Genomic DNA, 15,454 nt, shown 5'->3' with positions numbered 1-15,454 from the left:
TGCAGTTCCTGGACTCTCACCACCATTTCCAGCCATTAAATGCAAAATATTCCCCCGGCCTGATCCCTCTGCACGTAGCCTTGCTGCCCTTTCCAAGACCTGCTGTCTTCAAAGCATAGGCTGTTTCCTGGGGAGCAGAAAGGAGGAGGTAGGGGAGGAGGAGGAGGGTTGTAGAGGACAGGGCAGAAGAGGAGGGATAGCCTGTGTGGGGCAGGAAGGATGGGTGAGGCGGGACAGGGCCAGGATGGAGCGGGTGGAGGAGGACTCCAGCAGCACAGCCAGCAAGAAGGGCAGGAAAAGAGCAGGACACAGAGGCAAAGAATAATATACAGAAAAAACCCAAACCAAAACATAAAACCCCACCCCACACAAAGTATCATCACAACACTGACACCCAGAGTCTGCAGCCTCTTGACTGACACATCCCAGAGCCAGAAAAGACCGGTCACCTCTTCCTTCCCAGGGCTGAGGTTCAAGGGCTGTTCTTCTTCAGTACTTAAATCTTCATAGGTATGGGATGAATTAAGCCTAAGGATGGTAATATACCACATCCACACGTGAAAGAAAGGCACCTCTGTAATCCCACTTACCATTTACCAGCAGGGTAAATGTATGTCTTTTCTGCATCTTGTTAATGGGGTTTGTAAGGACAACCGTGTAATTCCCTGCATCCTTTTCAGTTGCTTCAGTGATTGCTAATGCATAGCCAAGTTTAACGGTATGATTTGCATTGATGGCTTTTCCATTTTTATACCTGAAAAAAAATACAGAGCGCTTTGAATATTTAAATGATTTGCTTTAATTAAGAATAGCTCATTTTTCAAACACGTTATATCCCAGTTCATACCATTTAGCCTCTGGTGGAGGATATCCTTTAAACTTGACAGGAATTTTGACTGTGTCACCTAGCCTTGTCTCAACGACATTCTCCATTTTCTCCAGGTGAATAAAAGGACTTTCTGGGGGGGAAAAAAAGGAAGTAAACTAAATGGTCTTTTCTCAAGGACCAAAGCAAAAGTGCTTTCCATTTGGGTTAGAACCTAACAAAGTGACAAATAGAAGATAGTGACAGGATTATGGGTCATTGGTAAAGCACAGCTGGCTCCAAACTGGGCTCCGGAGAGATGCCACCATGAAAATCTAGTCCCTTCTTTCACACAGAGGAACAGACCAGTTCCCTCACTGAGGAGCTCTGGAAAGCAGAGACAAGACTCAGCTCTCAGGATAATGTGCCAACTGTCAGACCTGTATATACATATATATATATATATACATATCATGAAACTCTCTCAGTATACTCATTCCAGGAAATTAGACTATTCAAAACTACAGTGTGATAAAGTTAAATACCCTCAGACTATTCTCAAGTATATATTTGAACCACTGCATTTACAGAGTACTTTGAAATTATTTACATTACTTGTTATAAGTTATAAACTTGCATTCAGACATAAGACAGTGATTAGCCTTTTGACTAAATTAGGCTTTTGACTAAGATTTAGGATAGTTTAGACTTAGTATCTGATATACTCAGTATAGCACATGATCTCACTTTGGCTCCTGAGGAGCAGAACACAAAGAACCCAGGAGAAAATTCAGTATATCTTGAATCACTATGCCCACAATAAGTTTGAAAGTTTTGTCTTTCATTTTAAAAGTACCATTAATATTCTGGCCCCTGAAATCAAACCTCAGGAAAACCAGTCTCCTTTAAAATATAAACCTCTTTGTCTGACTCAGCAATTAAAAATGGGCCATTCTCATGCTGGTAATTTTTTTCTATAAGTTAGTGGAGCTGGGGCTGTGCCCAAGAGGGGGTTGAGAAAAGGCTGTAGGATGTGGCCTTGTACTTATCTATTCACTTAGCCAAAGCTGTTTCCCTTGCATCATTTCCGTATGACCAAAACTCCATTTGATTCATCTATTCATAATGCAAAAGCTGAAGGTTTTATTTTCTTAGCTTCATTCATGCTGACCCAGACTCTTGTGTCACAGAGGCACCAAGACCTAGCCTAAGTTCACCAAGAGTGAGAACAGGCAGCCCTTGTACACAGCCACCTACACAAACTGAGTTTTACAGGACTTTAAGGAGGTCAATGCAGAAGAGAGTCAGAGCTTTACATTAGTTTATTTTACTGCCCACTTTCCAGTGGGATTCTACAGCTTTCAGTAAAATGCAGCATCCTTCAAAATCTTATTTACTAAGGATGTGGTATAAAAATAATCCCATACTAGTTGCAAGAGAAATACTGTAGCTACAGTTTGGTTAATTTCTGACATTTGATTCATCATCAAGATGCCTTCTGCATCCCAATAATTAACCCCAAATCTGAAACAAGCAACAGAACTGAAGTGGAAAATGTCATACCGTGGATAACAAAGTAACTGCTGTTTTTCATGTTCATACGACCACTGGATGCTGCACAAGTATATCGACCTTTGTCACTTAAGGAGACACTCTCAATGGTAAGGGTGCTCACAAACTTCTTTATTTCTCCTGCGGTGGTTTTTACATCCCTAATGGTGGCACGTTTTTCCTGTAATAGGCAAAAGACAGAAATGCTTGTAAGTGTCATTGTTATTCCTTCTGACACCTTTTGCACACTTGTGTATGCCAGAAATTCCATTGTGTATTATCATCTTTCTCAATGTTTTAAAGGGGGAAGTGACATTATACCTAAATAAATCAAACTGCTTTGTGATGAAGGCACCTGTTAGTTAGAATGACTTTACCTTGATGGAAGGGTAGTCCCATTTAAAATCGATTCCCACATTCAGCTCTGTCCTTACAGTGCAATTGAGAACAAGTTTTTCTCCCACCGCCAGCTCTACTTCATCATGTGGGTTCATTGTCAGGTCATAAATTCGGTACCCTAGAGAAAGACAAAGGCACACATGAAATACGGGGATAAGAAGAGTTCTTTACAGTACACAGCACCAAATTTCCCAGGTGAATACACCAAAACTCCGGCTACAAAAAAGCCCCTTGATACCCCAGTGCAGCACGATAATGGGTGTACAAAGGAGCCTGAAGACAAGTGATGTGCGTACCCTGAGCACTTCCCAGCTGAGATCTGTCAGACAGTGACACAGCAGGATCTGTGCATTTGATCAGAGCCCCTCCAGAGGTGGGAACAAGCAAGACACAGTGATTCACACACTTCCTCTGCCTTAGACACCTTCATCTAAAATATTTCAAAACAGAATATTCTGAATGCAGAAATTCTACAGATATTCTGAAATTCCTCCAAATCAGAGTGAGGACTTGTGAATTTGGTGGAGAAGTAAAAGCCTTCTGCACAGAGTAAAGAGGGAGGAGCTACTTATGCCTTCCTGACAAGCCAAGAGAGAGTGTCTTGGTGCCATTTGGATACTTGAAATGGACACTGTGTCCTCAGCTAAAAGGGAAATAGTTGCCGAGTTTCAGCTCAGGCTTAAGCCTCCACAGAATTAACACATTATTTCTGGGGTTTGATGAACATCTGACAAAATATACCAGGAAAGCATAAAACCCTTTGAGAGCTGAGACATAGGTCTTTAGGGAGATAATACAACCCAGCTCTAAGTGAGACCTTCAGATCCACCCTTCCCTTGGTACCCCCTCAGAGTAATTTCTTTTCATCTGCTGCTGATGGATGCTTGCCTCTCATTTCCTTCAAATGTGACTGACATTATGGATAAGTGATTTTAGGAAAAAGGTTTGCATTGTCAGGAAAAAAAAAAAAATTAAAATCCCTGGCATCAATGTAAAACACTAAAAATAGAAGCACTTATCCCAGTGATCAACCAGAAAGAACACAATACATTGCATTTAAAAGAAAAGTGATATAAATCTCAACATCCATTTTGCATTAGCTGCATTGTCAGTATTGAATAACCTAGTGTCCAACCAAATGTAATTGGTTCAGTATGCTGTAGAAAGCAAAAGAACATTGGTTATAGAGGAATAAAAACCTTTGGCTTACCTACAACTGCAACTATGTATATCACAGACTGGTAGCTTTCATCATCTATTTTAGCTTCGCAGAAGACCATGCCTGCGTAGTTGATTAAATGACTGGGTATAGTGAAGCCTTTTTTATTATTCCATGAAATGGATTTACCATCAGGAACAAATATCTTTTCTGGATATTTCTGTTTGGAATATTGATAAAACACAAAGTCAGATTTCAAAAATCAAACAACCCTGAACTGAAGTCACCCCCAGCACTTTCCACAACTGCAGGGCCCCATTTCAGCTCCCAGCCCAGGAATTAGTACATGCTCTGAGAGCTCAGTGCCATAGATGAGTACAGGTACATCTTGTAATCACAGGCTACAAAACTCACAACAACAGAAAGAAGTTTTTAAGCAATGTATTTATACTTCACACAACATATTTATGCCACAGTGATTACAACTAACTCTTGAAAAAATAACAGGCTTCTTCCTTACCGCATGTAGAGATACATTGAGATTTGATACGGTTCCAAGGCACGGCACTACCACAGTTTTGTTCTTTGTGATGTATACAATGCCAAGCTGATCACTAACTGAAGTCACAAATGGTGATCTGTAATCTAGAATAATATTCAAGTGATAAGTGGGTATTATTCATCACGTGATTTTCCAGTTTTGTTCTTTCCCTGTCTATTTTTTCACAAGTCAGTTTTATTATTTTCCGTGTCATAAAGCAATGAAATAATGAGACTAAATAGGGGAGGTGCATGTTTTATAGACACCTCATGTTTAGAATATCATTATTCTCAAAACAGTTATCAGCAGCATTGTGTACTTTGGAGAATGGCTTCCTGCTAAAGCAGTCCTTTTGCCGACAAAAAACTGATTTACCCTGGTGTGACTTTCCTTGCATAATTGTTACAGGAAATATCAGTTAAAAGTTGTGACATGTTACATTAACTCCCCTGATGGGCAGCATCCTTTTCAAAGTCAGATCAAAACACCAAAAAAATAGGTCCATGATATTATAAAACAAGCTAAGTCATGTACTCAATTACATCTCATTTCTCAAAACGGTAACTATAAGTTAACAATAAAGAGGAAACAGGATGCATATGGAAACGAGGTTGAAGCCATCAGTGCAAAAAGGCAGATGCCTCAATGAATGCACTTACTGAAGCTGAGTGTATAACTGGAGGCTTTGCAGTGTTTGAGATGCTCAGCTGCGCTGCTGCCAACACAACTGACAGCCCAAGTTTGAAAACTGAGTTCTTACAGCCTGCATAGATTTCAACACCAGAGTCAGCAAATGTATGGAAGTTCATGTTTTGGGGTATGGGTGGTTTTGGGGTTTTTTTAATGATATCAGTACAAATCGTGCAGTTTATCAGTTACGTAATTTTTAACAAATATAAAATCTCTGCAATCTTCTCTCATATGAAGCTCCTCCTGGGGTCAGTAATAGCTCTGCAGTCATGAGGACAAGCTGAGTTCATCAGAGATATGTATCAGTATGCTAAATTCTGGGTGGAGAACAGTAGACCATGTACTGCATATGGCAGGTCAATTCAGAGTTATAGGTACAAAGGCTTTTGTGTTGATGGCAACTAGCATACCTGAATTTAATTACTCAACATGAAAACAAGAAAAATGTTTCATAGGATAAAAAATTCTAGAATTTATAAATCAAAACTGTTTTGAGACACTTGATATTCCTTCCTTCTCTTGATGCTAGGGAAAGAGACACCTGTGTAAGCACTTACCTTGAACATAAACATAAATGGTTGTAGCTGCCTGGTTGTCCCTGTAAAGGCACTTGTAGTCCCCTGTGTCATTGCCAATGACTTTGCTTAGAGTAAGTGTCTTGCAGTAGGGGCCATCACTGCAGTCTGTCACGGAGATACGCCTCTCAGCATTGCTCTGCTTGCTTGGCCACGACCACTCCAGTGGTCTCTGACCGCTGGGAAAGCAAATGTTAGAGGAGCAGACACTTCTGATAGGGCCCCCAGCCCCACCAGTCTCTGTGGCTAAGGATGGGCTTCACCCCCTCACACAGAGAGAGCGTCAAACCATGTAGGACAAATTTACACACAACATACTTTTAACAGCTACAAGGAAGCTACTTGAGATTTACATTCTGTTGAATCTAAGTGGCAAAGCACCCAAAAGAGAGTGCTGAGAGTATGGCTCACCAGCAGGATCCACGAGGCCACAGCCAATGCTTCCTCCTCCCAGCCACCCTACATTCCCCAGCCCTCTCCTGCTGCCACCCCTCCCACATAATTTCTAAAACTTGTCAGGGAAAAGTAAGGCAGAAGGCACAGAGGGAGCAGGGAGTAAACAGGAGTCATGACAGGAGAGAGGTCACATCACCTGTGATTCTGTACAAAAACTCACTACATAAATTACCAATCATCAAAATCATACTGAACAGACGTGTCCTTACCTGCAAGTAATATTTAGTGTGTTGTTTGCCATTATTGTGAGGACATCTTTTTGGATGCTAAGGGTTGGCTGATCCAGAGAAATAAATAAACCTGCAAAAAACATGTATGAAATCCTTCAAATAAACCAAATAAACAAAGAAAATGCTACTCTGTCAGAAAAGTATTATTACAGGAATATGCAGCAGGTTTTAAGTGGACACTTTCACATCACCTATTTAGCAGTGAAGGGTAAATCAGGATTTTTCACACATCCCAAAAAGTTAAAAAATTCTGTCATAACAGGAAGCAAAGGCAGATGGTCAGGAGCTAGCTGCAGAGAACTACAATTCAGCCAGCCAGGGTGGAGTTCCTGTTTTCTTGCATTGCCAACTTCAAGGTCTAACAAGAGGATGTGGGACATTGAAACGAAGTGAACCTTCATCTGATGATCTCACTCCCTTGGGGATTACCAACTTTTCTTATAATAAATTGAATATACTTGAGACTACTGATCAATGAATTATGCAAAGAAACTATTTTATACTTTGTCACTAATTTGAGATCCCATGAACTTATTTTGTGCCATGATTTTCCAAGTTTACCTCTTTCCTCCTAAGCAGTTAGGCAAAACTGCATTACTACCGGACTATGTGCACAGCAGCTCGCATCGCACCCACCCGCAGCCACTGGCGCTTGTCAGGGCTGTGATCTGGGTGCCGGTGCTTGCTCTGAGGCACCAGCCCAGCTTGTGCAACATTTGGGAATACCACAGGGAGAGATTTTCAGTCCGCCCTAGCTGCTGCCATCACCTCCAGGAATCCCGCCTCACCGGGCTGAGCCGCAGCCCCAGCCGTGACAGCTCGGCCGGCTTCAGCGGGCAACAAGAGAGCGTGGCCAGACCGGGACATTCCCTATTTCGCTAGCATTTCCCCGTGCTTTAATCACTTGCATTCCGAGCAGGTTCTTCGCTGATGACAGGTTTCCCGCGTTTGGCTCCAGGGACATTCTGCTCTCGGAAACGACAGCTGATGCTGGAGCCAAGCGAGCGGGACACTATGCCAGGACAGGCAGCCCGCTCCGACGGGCCAGCCCCCGCCGGCCGGACAGGAGAGGCCAAGCGGACAGGACAGGAGGGGTCACCAAGCCCGCAGCCACGGGCGTCCCGTCCCACACGGACACTCGCACTCAAGCAGCCCCGACAAACCCACAGGAAAGCCGCACCCGCGGCACCCGGGCATCCCCGCGCCCCCTCTCCTCGGGGTCCCGGACCCCGGCGGCTCCCCGAGGGCTTACCGGGAGCTAGGCACAGCAGGACCGCCAGCAGTCGCGCCGCGCCGAGCTCCATCCCGCGGCCGCCGGGGCTGCGGGGCGCCGAGAGAACCCTCTGTCCGACGGCAGCCGCGTCTCGTCCAGCCGAGCCGAGCCGAGCCGAGCCGAGCCGAGCCGAGCCGAGCCGAGCCGAGCCGCACGCCCCTCACCGCCCGGCGGGGATGCGGGACCCCGGCGAGCGGCACCGCCCCTCATGTGCCCGGGGCGGGGCCCGGGGCCGAGCCCCCGCCCTCCCCAGCCCGATCCCGCCCCCGGCCCAGCCCCGGGCCTCCTGCGCATCCCGCCGGGATGATCCCCTTCGGGGGGGACAGCGAGAGCTCTGCCTCTTCCCTGCTCGACGGCAGGAGGGATTCACAGTAAAATTCAGCCTCTGGCGCTACATCGTGAATTTCTGGGGTTTCTTAAAATCCTCCCAACAGAAAAGGTCCCAAAGGCCAGTCGTATGAGGTACTGTCCGTGAGACACACGTTCCTGCCGGCAGTGACTGCACCGTGTGAAGTGTCTGGCAGCACCAGGGCTGAGCTCACAAGGTGGAGTTCCCCCCTAAGCATGTAGCGTGTACCCCACCACCCTCACTGGCCGCAGCCCAGTGATCCAACAAGATATGGGGATCCAACAAGTGCTGCCACAGCTGCCCTTCCCACCCGCCGCCATCCACATCCTGCTCCATGGGGGATGCTCCCCATTGCAGCAGCCATTGCCCTCTCACACCAAGTGTTGGGTTTTTTTAGCAAAAATGAACCCCCCAAACGGAATTATACCTTTTAATCAGAATTATTAACTAGTGATTAGTCAAAGAGAAGTTTGTGAGGTAGTCCTTTGGGAAAAATAAACAGACAGTGGTCATTAATGAGTTATCCATACACACAATATAAAGCCTCTGGGGGAGATAGATTAATAAAGAGAGGAGATAATAGATCAATAAACAGGGAGATAATCAGGTAGATAGAAACACACAGCTGTGTACGTAACTATGCACGCATATACACATATGTGTACATCAACATGTTACCTTTTCCTCTTTCCCTGCAAATCTGCATGGGAAATGTCCACAAATTACTAAGTTAATGAAGCAGTGATTTTATTTTGCATGCAATGTAATTCCAGCTGTTTTACTGTAGTGGGGAAAGAGTGTAATTTCCTTTGAAATTACACCCCTGTTGCCCACAGAGAGATACAGGGAATAGGAGAAGCCAAAGCTTTCCTAGAGATTAAATAAAATCCATGAAAAGTCAAATAAGACCCACATGATTCAAGGGGCAGCAAGTCAGCTCATGCAAATAAAAACTGCAGTTGCTATTCTTATGAGCTCTTAAACCAGAATATTGGCAGCCCTCATTAGTACCCCCACCTCCATCATACTGTGGGTCAGGTCACTGGTATTGCTGAGTGATTTGGGGAACTCTGGCAGTGAGTTCAACTACTGACCTTGCTGAAACTAGACTGCATGTAAGGTTTCTGTGCTAGTGACAGATATTTAGTGAAAACCAAAGGTACCTACTGCTAAAAAAGCCAGTTATGGTAACTTTATTTGTGGTGACGCAGGTTTTGTTTGGTTTGACCACAAAGAAAAAAAATTTGCTAAGAGTTGGATGGCCTAGAAGAAGTGTTCGCCTCAAAAGCAGTTTAGGTTGTAAAAAAAAATAAATAATTAAATTATAGGAGTAAGTTAAAAACTATTTACATGAAATTGCTACAGGATCCATAGAAAACACTAAAATCACTGGCAGCTCACTTTAATGCTTTCTGCATTCCTATGTGAACTTCCAAAATTCAGCAGTAGAAAATATGCCCCTATATTGATTTTAACAAGTAACTTTTCTAAAATTTAGTCAGATGATATGCAGCTACAGCTTACTGCAATGCCACCTGGGCTCTGTTTTCATTCACAGTCATTGCCATTAAGTGAGTGGTTTGGAAGGGGGGGCTGCTTTCATTGTTGAAAATTTGTGCCTGAGCTTTATGGAAACAAATACCTACTGCTTGCCCTAAGCACATCTAAGCCAAGACAGATGAATGCTAGCCCTCTTCAGGCCCTTTGGCATTTGCCATGTCCCCTGCCTCCTTCTCCCCTGCAGCATCCTGAGGAAGGGAAGTAAAGAGAGGGGCTGATCCTTCAAACACACCAACCTGGTGAGTACACATCAAACTGAGCAGCTGGCAGCAAGGAGCTTGCATGTTGTGACTGTAGTTCATCCACAGGGAACTCTGCATTTCAAAAGCACAAATTGTTTTTATCTTCCTGTGTGAACCCAGTGAGATCTCAGTTTTTACGCTGTGCTTCCTAAATGGAACAGAATTCTTCAGCACTTTGACTGACTGTCAGTATAATCTTGGTTACTAGTGTCATCCCTGTAGTACCAGGGACATTTGTGGTACCAATGAGAACAAGAAGGTGACTTCTTTGAATGAGGCCCTAACCCTGTAAACATTTAAGCACAGAAGTAGCTTTATTCTGAAGAGTCATTCAACAGATGCAGAACTTTTCATCTGATTCAAATTACTTACATGGTATTATTGGTGAGACTAATCTCCTAGGAAGATAAAATGAAACCTAGAGCCAAGTATCATTGAAAATGGTAGATGTTTGGGGAAGGTGAGAATTGGAAAAGATGTGAGATGACTTTACCAGTACATGATGTATGATATCATATGTACTTTGCTAAACTGATTTTTCTGTTTTGAGCTCCAGTGGGGCTTTTGCAAGTGGATCTTGACTGGAAGATGCCATGGGGAACCTCTGAGGGAAAAATCAACCAGAGCACAGAAGAAAGACAGTCACCTAATATCCAAGTGAAAGATTCATATAAATAATGTGTAAATAAAGCTGCTGTGATGGCTATGTGACACAGATACCTGGTTACAAAATCAAAACTCCAGTGGTTTAAGGGATGGCAACTTTCTCATCCAGTCTTTTAGGCTTTGATCTCTGCCCAGCCTTTGTGTCATCCTTCAGACTTGTAGAGTATCTAGCATAATTCAGGTTGCACCAGAGACTAGCAGTGCTGAACCACAGGGATCTAGTGAGAGAAGCCAAGTATGTTAATGTATTTCAGTGAATACAGGGTGGGATCTCCTCCATCTCCAGAGACAGTGTGAATGTTGAAAACTTCCTGAGATCTAAATCCAGTTTGCAACAGCTTCTAAAGATACTCTACTCTCTGTCTCAGCATTGTCACCCACCTCGAATAATGGGAAAACCATTAAGACTTTTTTAATCTGCCTTTCTTCAAAAATGTGCCTCTGCCTTGGCCAGACAACAACAGGAAAGAAACGTGGGGTTAGAAGGAGCTCGATAAAAGTTCAGCTGTCTGAACTGAGCAGATCTCAATAAAGCATGAGACCAGGCCTGGGGAGCTGAGGAAGAACTGGTGGCTGACAGACAGAATGCATCACTCCGTGCTTCATCAGATTGACTCCCAGCTCACACAACATCTCCCAGAGTCCCTGGGAGAGCAGCTTCCCTTCTGAAATGAGTGTGTTCCCAGTCCCATGGCTCATCTTCCTCCTTCCCTGCAGCCTCTTTCTGCTGCAGCCCGCACGCAGGGAAAGCTCCGTGTCCGTGAGCGGCCCCTGGGAACGGTCTGAGCAATGGGAGGGGGCACCGAGCCTTGCCCAGGCCAAACAGGGCCGGCGAGCCTTTGTTTGTGCCTCTGCTCCTCTGATCGCCAACAGCTCATTAAAAACAAGACACAAAGAAGCAGCAGAGGAACCGGACAAGCCCCCTCCGGTCTCCTCCCCGACCTGTCACGACTCCCCCTGGCTCTGTCAGGGCTTCCCGGGCAGCCCTGCCGAGGAGTCCGACTGGAGGCCAGGGCAGCAGCAGCCTAGCGGCCCTTTGTTTGCTTAATTATTCAAATAACAACCTGGAGAGAGATAAGGGCTGGCCCTGGCAACACCGATTATGTGCTTTCCTGCTCCTGTGGCTCACCAAGCTTGCAAGGGGTCAGCATCCCAGGCAGAATCCATCTGGAATGCGGCAGCCAGCAGCCTCCCGGTCACACCTCTGTGCCGCAGCCACGGCTGCAAGCATCTCAGCATCTAATGCAGGAGTGGATGCTCTGTCTTCATGGCAGACTGCACCACTGCAGCAGCCTGCAGCCCTGGCCCCAGTGTGGCTCTCATCAGGCATGCATCCCCAGCACACTGATAAACTTTGAGGAAGCAGACGTGGAAGTGTATGCAAGATGCCGCTACAAGAAAATGAGATGGCGTTCATGTAAATGGCATGCAAGATCAGAAATACATTTACCACAATATATACTTTGTGTGTAGACCCCACAAAACATGTTGGCTTGCAAGGGGCATTGCAAAGGACAAAATTTAACCTTCCAGCAAGAACTGAAATAATAATTGTCTCAGGTGAGAACAGATGTGGAAGTAGGAATGAGATGGCCTAAACCCACTAATTTTCAGATTTGCCTAAAGGTAGAGGTTTGAATGTTTCTATTTTCAGAGTATGCCAAAAACATGGATACCTTAGCTGGAGTCTAGGGATATGTGCTTTGTATTTGGCTTTGTCCATCTATAAACAGGAGGTATGAGTTTGGTGTGCATGCAGATCCCCAAAGCAGCTTTATTCTAGCTTGGCTGGATGCTGATGGTAACAAAACTGGAGGAGCAAGTCCATTGCTATCAAACCCCATGCTAGTCTAAAGCGCCTTGGATATTTCTCTCCACTCCTAGGCATGTAATTATGGTTCCAGGCACCTGGAGTTTTAGGGACACACCTTTGAAAAACTCATTTTATTTCATTGTTTATTTACTTGCCCCTATTGTGTCCTAAAACACTGCATAATTACTCCTGCCAGGACAACAGGGTCCTACACACCCTTCATTCAAGGAGTTATTTCTTTTTTTACCCTATCTAGTTGTTTTTTCCCACCAAACTCTTTTCAAGGCAAGGGCTTTCTGGAGAAGGGAAAAATGCCTTTGTTGTTTATGTGGCTGAAGTCTATGGATTCTCTGTTCCTTGCAGCAGGAAGCCACTCTGAAGCATCGCTTTCTGAGCAGGAAGCAGAGGGTGTCTGGGGCCCCTGGTCAGTTTGGCTAATGGATGGGCAACTGGTGACAGGGACAAGCTACAGATTCTTACACAGAAGTGGCATGCAATACTTTTTTCCTTGGTTTTTTTGTTTTTTTGTTTTTGTTTTTGGTTTTGGTTTTTTTACATTCTTTTTCTTCCCCTTGACTTTTCTTTTTCCTTTTTGGAGCTCAAAGTTGAAAGTCTCTGAAAAAAGTCTCAAAGCCTAGGTTGAAAAAAACTGCTGAAGAAGGACAAAATCCTTTTTTCTGTTAGTTGCCTAGTGCAGCATGTCTTCACTGCATCCCCTCCTGTGAAGAGATTTGCATTCACAAAAATATCCTCACCTCCATGCTGCAGGAATGGAAAGCAGCATCCTTAGGCACTTTGTAAAAATGGCTGTGTTTTTTTATGTGAATTCCCTTAATATTCACTGAAGGAAAACAAAGGATCAAAACAAGTATCACACTACTTACAGAGAAGGTCCTGGAGCAAAGACCTGGATTCTGGACCATGTGCCTGCAAATATGGAAGGAGCTTGTTTGATGTGGAACAGCACCATCAGGAAACCTGAAATGGCCACCTGTTATGGAATGGTGTCTGAGGCTTTCTAGTGACCCAAAGCCAGGCTTCCCACAGCTGAATTTCTGTGGTAGTAGAAGTCTAACTTTGGGAAAGAGTCTGCCACAGATAAATATTATTGTTTTTCATGAAATAAAGAAAAATTATGAATGTATCTGACAGGGAGCCAGACAATCCAACCAACATATTCTTACAAGTCATCATTGCTTTAGGGGTAGAAGAAATGCACCCCAGCTCCTGGGGTGTTTATGTGTCCCATACAAAAGGGAAAATCTGAAGGGCTTTGTGTTGTTTGTAGCACTTTTCTGCTATGGAAGTGCCTCAGTGTCTGCTAGGAGTTTTGTCATGTTGCAGCCTTTTAATTGGTGTCACTCTAATCAGATGTCTCTCCTACACCTTACCACTTCTTAAATGAAATAAATATGTACCTAATATCTTAGAGACATTTAACCACTGTCATGTTTGCTTGACACTTGGCAGAAGAGTTAAAAAAATTATGAATCAAGTAGATAGAAAAAGTAAACAGACAGACAAAAAATGTGATTAGTAAGTCCTATTTCCCCAAAGAGCCAGCCTAAAATTTACTGGTCACAACAACTGGAAAAAACTGCCAGCACTTCATAGGACAGCATTAAGAGTTTAAACTGGAGGAAACTCAAAGGAGAGCAAAAGGCTGTCAGGAATTGCAAAAACTCAGCCACAAGGAAAGGCTGACAGATCTTTCAATCTTGAGACTGTTCAATCTTGAAGAAGAGGAGACCAGACAGAAAGGCATGATAACAACCTTCCAGTGGGACAGGCTGGAGGTCCCTGATCAATTATCCTTATAGTCACCAAAGGTAAAAGAGGAAATAATCAGTCTAATTTTCTGGACAGGAGATTTATCTCAGGCAATGGGGTACATTTTCTGATTTTCAGGGCAGTTAAGCACTGAATAAGGTTGTCTGGAGAGTCTGGGACTAACATCAATTGAGGTATTTCGGATCACATCTCTCAGATCTTTGTAAGGGATGAAATTTAATTCTAATTTACAATAAAAGTTGGTATTAGAGAGTCTTCTCAGTTTTATTCAAGTCACATGTATTCATAATAAATAGGTATACAATTTGTGATTTCTCATTCTTTAATAAAACAGCCCAAATTATGTACTTCTTTATTGGGTCAGGTGAAATATTTAATCCAGCCTACAACAACATTTCAGCATTTCTTTTCAGACAGAAGAGCTAATCTGATCAGTTTGAGTTGATACCTCTTCTATACCTTTTTCTTGGAAGGTACCTTGAAGTGACTCGATTTCCTGTCATTTTTTGTGTGTTCAGCAGCACAACTGAAAAAATCCAAAACTACCCAACCTCCAAACCATTAATCACATTGCTCTTCTTCCAGGTAGGAGCTCCTGGGAGGTGCCTGAGGGAAAAAATTGGTGAGGACTTCTGAAATGTGTCAACAGTTGCCAAAGTTCAAGCAGAGTTTTATAGTCATGGCTCAAAATTACATCAAACGACTTTCCCAAATCAGAGCCAATGGCACAGAGCATCTCTTGTGCCATTGGCTTGGATGATGTGACATCTCTTTCCCAACTAATGCTTGCTAGTAGACTTAAACTGCATTTAGGAATGCCTCCAAATTGGTTCCCTCCAGGTAATTATCTTTCTTCCCAAATATTTTCACAGCCAGGATAAGTAAATAGTAACTGTATTATGGGACATAATGTAAGGACTTTGGAACACAAAGAACTTTGAGATGCACAAAAGTCACAACAAGGGCTCCTACAGATATAGGAGGCATCTCCATCACTGCATTCTTCTGAAGACTTTTTCTAGCACACCTGGCTCTAACAGTCCCTCTGAAGAACAATTTTTATTTCAACAGTGAGGAACCCTTGTTTTTGCAGTCACAATTTACTTGCACAGCAGATATCTTAAATGGGATTAAACCCGTTAAAGTTGTAATACAGGAGTTGATTGAGACACCTGTGTCTCAAAAGCCATTTCTTACAAAGTGTAGAAGTTCATCACAGCTAATTGTGTCTTTTCATGTTAGTATTTTTCTTTGTTTTACTTCATTCCCATTTTCATGGGATAATGGCCATCATTTGTTCCAAAGAAAAGAACTGTTCCACTAAGGGCAAGTTCACCTTCAGGTTTCCCTTCCA

General features: G+C 43.6%; 1 protein-coding gene across 1 annotated transcript in view; it reads right to left on the bottom strand.

Annotated features, from left to right (window-relative positions):
• KDR (kinase insert domain receptor) overlaps window positions 1–7,814 on the bottom strand; it is a 30,590-nt gene extending 22,776 nt beyond the window's left edge. Inside the window, exons 1-9 of the mRNA XM_015624064.3 lie at window positions 7,659–7,814; window positions 6,386–6,476; window positions 5,703–5,899; window positions 4,435–4,559; window positions 3,966–4,134; window positions 2,734–2,873; window positions 2,369–2,537; window positions 848–959; window positions 591–754 (exon numbers count right to left, since the gene is read on the bottom strand). Coding sequence (XP_015479550.1) covers window positions 591–754; window positions 848–959; window positions 2,369–2,537; window positions 2,734–2,873; window positions 3,966–4,134; window positions 4,435–4,559; window positions 5,703–5,899; window positions 6,386–6,476; window positions 7,659–7,710 — 1,219 coding nt within the window. The 5' untranslated portion in view covers window positions 7,711–7,814. The remainder of the gene's footprint in view (window positions 1–590; window positions 755–847; window positions 960–2,368; window positions 2,538–2,733; window positions 2,874–3,965; window positions 4,135–4,434; window positions 4,560–5,702; window positions 5,900–6,385; window positions 6,477–7,658) is intronic.
• Between the last annotated feature and the right edge of the window lie 7,640 nt (window positions 7,815–15,454).

Source organism: Parus major, chromosome 4 (assembly GCF_001522545.3).
Source record: "Parus major isolate Abel chromosome 4, Parus_major1.1, whole genome shotgun sequence".
NCBI classification, from domain to species: domain Eukaryota; kingdom Metazoa; phylum Chordata; class Aves; order Passeriformes; family Paridae; genus Parus; species Parus major.
This window is presented reverse-complemented; position numbering and strand designations above follow the sequence as displayed.